This window comes from Colletotrichum navitas, assembly GCF_030913465.1.
Source record: "Colletotrichum navitas strain CBS 125086 chromosome Unknown LY79scaffold_302, whole genome shotgun sequence".
Lineage (NCBI taxonomy): Eukaryota > Fungi > Ascomycota > Sordariomycetes > Glomerellales > Glomerellaceae > Colletotrichum > Colletotrichum navitas.
The window spans coordinates 193-6,481 of record NW_026850848.1 but is presented as its reverse complement, the minus strand read 5'-3'; the positions used below and the strand labels follow the sequence as shown (position 1 = coordinate 6,481).

General features: G+C 51.9%; 1 protein-coding gene across 1 annotated transcript; it reads left to right on the top strand.

Moving 5' to 3' along the window:
- Positions 1–4,838: 4,838 nt before the first annotated feature.
- LY79DRAFT_531416 (uncharacterized protein) lies at positions 4,839–5,431 on the top strand (the record flags this gene model as incomplete). The annotated part of the gene is made up of 2 exons (XM_060556256.1): positions 4,839–5,090; positions 5,240–5,431. Coding segments are annotated over 2 exons (444 nt in total), but the record flags the coding sequence as incomplete, so codon positions are not given.
- Positions 5,432–6,289: the final 858 nt, after the last annotated feature.

Sequence of the window (6,289 nt, the reverse complement as noted above, 5' to 3'; positions counted from 1 at the left end):
CCTGCCGTCGAAAGGGTTGGCTTGTCATGGACTATTTACGTCAGCATTCTAGTTCATCAACTCATTACCAGAGGGTATCCATTTAAGCCCGAGCACTACCCTTGAGACTAGCGGCGAGAAGCCAACTTCTGGTATACGAATTGAGTTTATGTCAGGAAAAGGTGAGTTCTAGTCGCGTCTGAACTAAAGTGCAGTTGCAATTGATGGCTATCTGCGCACAGTGAACCGCCGATAGGCCCTGTCAGGCACTACCTGACCCCACGGCAAACAGTGCTCAGGTTGCAAGGAAACGAAACGCCCAGGATGTAGGAAGAGGTGCGCCGAGGAGATGACGGCAGTATGGAGACTCGCCGGTTATCGGGAGCTGTCAACCACCATGAATGTCAGCAAGACGTGACGGCCGAAAAAGAAAGAAAAATACGCACACATGACCAGCTGGACGGCTAGGTTCCATCCCGTCATACGCGTCTCTGCAGCGAAATGGGTTCCAATCTCACAGCCGAGGGCTAGCGTTCCCCAAATAGAGAGGCACCCGTTAGAATTAGCAGCAGCAGCCGCTTATTGAGCCAGTCAGCAGGCAGGTGTATTCCCGAGGTCTCGGCCCCTCGGGCAGCCGTGCTATATTTTGCGACGGGAAGTGCAGTCCTTAGCGGAAGCGTGGTAGCCGAACGCCTAGCCACCGTCAGCCAGTCATCGAGGCTTTAATGCGGATTAGTAGGAGGAAACAGGCGCATGAGAATGGGTTCGTGAGGGGTCGAGCTGCCGGCGTAGACGCGCCCACCCGCGATGAGCAAACATGATGAGGAATAGGGAATGGCGAGGTAACATCCAAGGCGCTTTGGGTCGAGGTGTCCGACTTGGCGACCCTGGCAGAGGCAAGAGCCCCGATGATAGTGGATATCTGGGCTGTTGGTGGGTTGCATCAAGGAAATGAAGCAGTTTGACGACTCAGGATGGATGTAAAGTGTGAATCCTGAGTTTGTGTTGGCAGCCGTTTCGTCCCGAACAAGGTATCCGTGGTGCCGTGTGAACAGAGTTGGCACCACCTCGGCCGAAGCCTTGGGGAGATGGATCGTGGAGTCGTGGGTGGCACTAAGCCAAGGAACGGGGGGTCAGGGACGACCAAGAAGCTTGGCACTAAGGACCCACGCGTTTTTTTTCCCGCTCCCAAGCAAGGCTCCAAAAAAGACCCCAGATTTCCTGTCAGCGACTCATCAGGCGCCATTGGTTCCCAAAATCAATCTTGCGTAGCTTATCGCGCAGCTAAGGGATGGCTCGGTGCTGACAGCAACACCAAAGCCCCTCTCATCATTCCTCCATTGGCAATGCCGGTTGCAACCGTACTTCGCCTCGTCAGCAAGCAGCACTTATCGGGGAGTTGGCGCGGATGATGAGAGCCGTGGCTGTGTGGCGGCGGCGGTAGCGGCAGTGGCAGCGGCAGAATGGAGTTGACAGGTGGACATAATCGTCTGCATGGTAATTAGGTAGTCTTCAGAGCCGCGGTTCCGTGCTCCTAGTCATGTCCGCAGTCATACTCGCCGCGGTCATGCCCACGCACCCGCTGACTGACGGGTTTCCGCAAGCTCCACTCGCGTCAGCAGGTGGAGCGGTGAAGGTTCCCGAAAGCAAGCGTTAGTGGGTGCGCAGTACGGATACGTGTACCATATTTAGCGCGAAATTAAACGAGGTGCCTCACGTGTCGTCACACGTGACGTGACCATGGATTGGACAACGGCAGTCTGCCAGGCCCTGCTAACCGGGTCCTTGCGATGGATTCACCATGATCCATCCGCTTTCGATCAAGCTACCTTCTCACTTTTGCAATGAATTCGAGGGCGACGACGGCCTTGGCCTTACGAGTCAACAACGAACTCCCTGTCGCACATGACATCGTTAATGTCTAGTGGGTTGGGAGTAAAAGCGGATTGAAATGGGCCAGGATGCAGTTAATGCAAGCCCTGTTTGCAATGTCTACTTCAAAAGCGGAGTAACGGAGAGCAGTTCTAAATTTTCTGCATTCTACTGAGCTAAATGCTCTGCCAGTCCTGGGCAGCCAACGCAAGCACAGCGGCCAACGCTTCAATCTGGGTATATACGAGAAATCGCGATTGGTCATCCAGGTTAACGACGACGACGACGAAATAATGTTGTTATTGAGACATATATGAAGTCACTTCCCGGCCATTTGCCGGCTGACAGGCGACCCAGGGTTCGCTTCCTCGTGTAGACGTAGGTCTTAGATCTCGTACGGTTTCCCCTCACTCTCCCAAGCCTACAGACACTTCCTGGTAGCCAAACGATGGCCCAGAATACGACCGTCCGGTTAGGCTTTTCCGTCCGACTCGGATTCCACGTCTGACTCTAGGATGTCTCCCATGATGCTGAACGCCTGCTCCTGGCTGGGGTGGAGATCGGCCAGAAGATCTTGGCATAGTTTGACGAGCTGCGCTATGACGGCGGTTATATGGCTACCTTGGTTTGTTTGTGACAGAGATGTACCTAGTGTTGCTACGATGGGATCTCTTCTGGCCGTATGCTGGAGTGTTCTGGGTGCGGCGGCGAGGGTGGAGGGTTGGCGGTTGGCGGTTCTGTCTGGGACAGAGAGCTTTTTGGGGCCTATGTGGACGGTAATGTACTGCGACTCTGGGAGGTGACCTTGGTCTAGGCGAACAGTTACAGCGTCAAGCGATGAAGACATGAATGGTCTGTTCGCGTAACTTTAAAAAGGGTTTGGTTGTATAGCAAAACATGTATTTAATTATAGTGGTACTGAGTTGGTTGGTACTCTGTCTGGCTGTTTGGGGATCCTTATTTAGGCCTTGAGCCATCTTTGTTTATTCTACCTCCCTAAATGACTTTTGGCCCTCTTAGCAGCTCTTTTAGACAAGACCTTTAAGCGACCAGAAGGCCATAGTTCGTGTTGTGTGTCCTCGACGTCTTATTAGGTTTGCCTGGCTGTGCTTTGCCTGGCTGAGGAACCGACCACCTTGTTCGCAAGCATCCCAAAGGGCTGGTTACGCCACACGTCTTCATAAGGAAGCAGTGGCCATTGACGAGGGTCTGAGAGGGATAACAACAAAGGATGAAGCGAAGAGCCCTGCAGCAACCGGCGAGAGGCATGCCTAGGCTACAAACGTCGTATAAAGGTTTTTTGCGGAGCCGCAAAGGAGGGTTTGTCTGCACAGCAAAAACATTGAATCATCTGTCTAGCCATTCGGGAATAGCCATTTGGACCATCTTTATCTATTCTTTCTCTCCGAGATTCCTTGGCTTGTGGGACTTTCAATCGACCGGATAACCGTCATGTTTACCCAGCCGCGCCTCGCTTCCTTCCTTGTTTACTACGCCCACGAAGCTCCTTCCTTGTTTCATACGCATACGGAGCTCCTTCCTCCAACTCTGGTTACGTCCTTTCTCATAATTATTTCTCGTCCTTCCACTTCACTTGCTGCCCTTTTTTCTTTTAGGCGGCAGCTTTTTTAGCATCATCATCTTACTCTGTTATCTTGAACCTGTCGCTTACCCGCCAACAATAGCATCCAACCGAGACACTCCTCAACGCGGCCGGCCGACTGGGCTCCAACACAGAGAGTGTGATGGCTTGCCCATCGAGCCCCCAGGTATACCCTCGGATGTATGAAAGGCGGATTTGCGAGCTGAGTGCTGACGCTTCATCGAATAGGCTCTTCGCCAATAACGAAGAGACCTCTCCACGAAGATGGTCCTACGACCCCGCAAGCGAAGCGGCCGCGGTCCGTCCCGTCGTCGGTTTCCTCGGCCGGCCTCGGCGCCAGCTTCCCCTCCCCGCTGATCCCGACACTGCCAGATGGCGTGACTCTACTCGACCGTGACTCGTTCTCGTTCCGAGTACCCCCAGACTATACCTCAGGCAGGTCCATCTAGAGCTTCGTGTCCGACGCCCCGTCCTGTGACTTGGCAAGAAGCATTAATCAGGACCCACTACTGTACGCTCGGCTCATGATCCGCAACGGCAGAGATGGCGCCGCGAATGAGTACAACGACATGATGCAAATTCTGCCTTTGCCGCCCGCATCAATCTTTATCTCGGAGCGCCTTGCGGTGGAATATAGTTGGGAGCAGTTCCAAGCCGTTCTATTCTTGGAGAACCTTGAGTTCAACAAGGCCACGGACACGATTTGTGCTGCACTCTACCACAACAAGCAAACCTAGTGAGAGGGCAAAGTTACTAACGGCGGTCAGTTCCGCATCGCTATACACCAGCTCCTTCGTTCTGCCTGAGGAGTCGTCGAGCAGTCAGACGCGGAAAGGGAGAATATCAAGGTCTTGTGGGAACTCAGAGACCGTGGTGCGTCGGGAGAGAACCTGGCCGTTGTCAAGGCGGCTAGACCCACATAGAAGCCGGCAATTCAAGGCTCCGAGAGCGAAGCCATCAGAGAAGTCAGTGCCGACGACGAGGATGCAGTACCGAAGCCTACAGAGGACCCAGACGATGAAATTGAAAGGGTGACCATCTCTTCAAACTCGGACTCAGAAGACGTCCAAGAAGAGGACGGGCCGCCGAAGGCCATGGCATCTGCAGACGGCCGTGAAGCGCCAGGGAGTGGCCAGGATATCGAGGACATGATGGAGATGAGAGACGATGAAGCCGGCTGGCGCCAGACCTGCGCGTTCTTCGGCCACGATGAGGGCAGCAGGACGATCGATACGTCCCATTGCCGAAAACTCTCCGGCACAAAATGAGCTCTCCGTCCTCACCAGATGTACGATGTCCACAGGGTCTTCCAGTCCGTCACTAACGGCACCAGATCTCAGTATGATTCTCGCGCACCAGATGGGGGTTAGCAAAACGATCACGTACCGATAACCTGTCGGATATAACATTGCTTTTTGCGCTGATCTGGAACAAGACAAGCAAGACCGCAGCCCAAGACCTCAGGACCCAACTGCGCAGAATCGATTCCACGCTCCGAACCGGCGCCTCCGACGTCGTCAAGGCCGAAGCGGCCACGGGCCTGCGGGGCATTCTTCAGCGGTCCAGCGATAGCGACGTCTTCGGCCACCCGATCGCGGTCAAGGGCGAGTCCGTGTTCGAGACGCGAGACTGCCCGGTCGACCAGACCTACGCGGAAGCCATCAGCACACTCACCCAGACCGTCGGCAAGTCCATACTCGAGAAGCTCCGGGACTCCCGCGCGCGCGAGCGCGACGGCAAGGAGCCCAAGGCCCGGCGACGGCGGATCTCGTCCTCATCAGGCAGGATAAACAACTGCGACGGTTGGATCTCGCCATCCACTTCCCCGGTCTCATTCTGGCATGGCGCAACGTGGACAACAACAACACCTCAATTCCAACGCGCGCTACAGAACTGTCGAAGGTGATCAGAAAGGGCCATAGGGAATTGCTACCCTGTACCTACTTGCACAAGGACATTGTCCCGCCAGCAATCTAGGACTATCTAGACCATATCCTGTTGCACTTGTCTCGCCTAGCCAAGCTGCATAAGATCTGCACCACAGCCAGGACAGACATAGACCCCTACCCGTAGGACACTAAGTGCTAGGATGGCTTCTAAGGGCTAAAGAACGTTCTTGTCTTTACCAAGTGGCCTATCCTTATGTATCTCATCTAGCTGTAGTTTAAGATATACACTAACTATAACTACTTTAAGTTGGCCCTAATCTACGCTAAACTAAATAGGGCTAAACAGTAAGAAGTTATAGACTAGTTCTATACATTTATAGTAGAGGGAGGTAAACTAAAGAGGTTTACTAAGGTACTTGTTATATACTATGGCCTATATAGCTAGGGCTTAGATAGCTTAAAAGTTACTAACTACTGTATATATTTTAGGGCTATTAAGGACAATAAAAAGTAGAACTAGGCCTTAAGCTATATTAATAGGTAGGGCTAGCCTTTTACCTCCTATATGTACTACCTTAAGTTATAGGAGTAGCCCCTTAATTAGCTAATAGTGTATATTTAAAACAGCTGCAAGAATCTATTTAGGGAAGACAGCCTACTTAGTAAGATTACTGCCTTTATAAGAGAATAGTCTAACGCTAGCTAAGACCTATAATAAGGAATAGGTAAGGCGCTAGTAGTAGAGTAGAAAGTAAACTATTATAGGTTTATACTAGCTACTTAGTTTTAGTACTATACTTATTAAGATGAGAATAAAGATAGTTATAGTTAAAAGTGCTTCTTATATATACCTTAAATTCCTTAATTATTACCTATTGCCTAGGCTCCTAGGACATTAAGGATAATATACTTACTAAGTAATAGCCTATAAATTATTTTAAGAAAG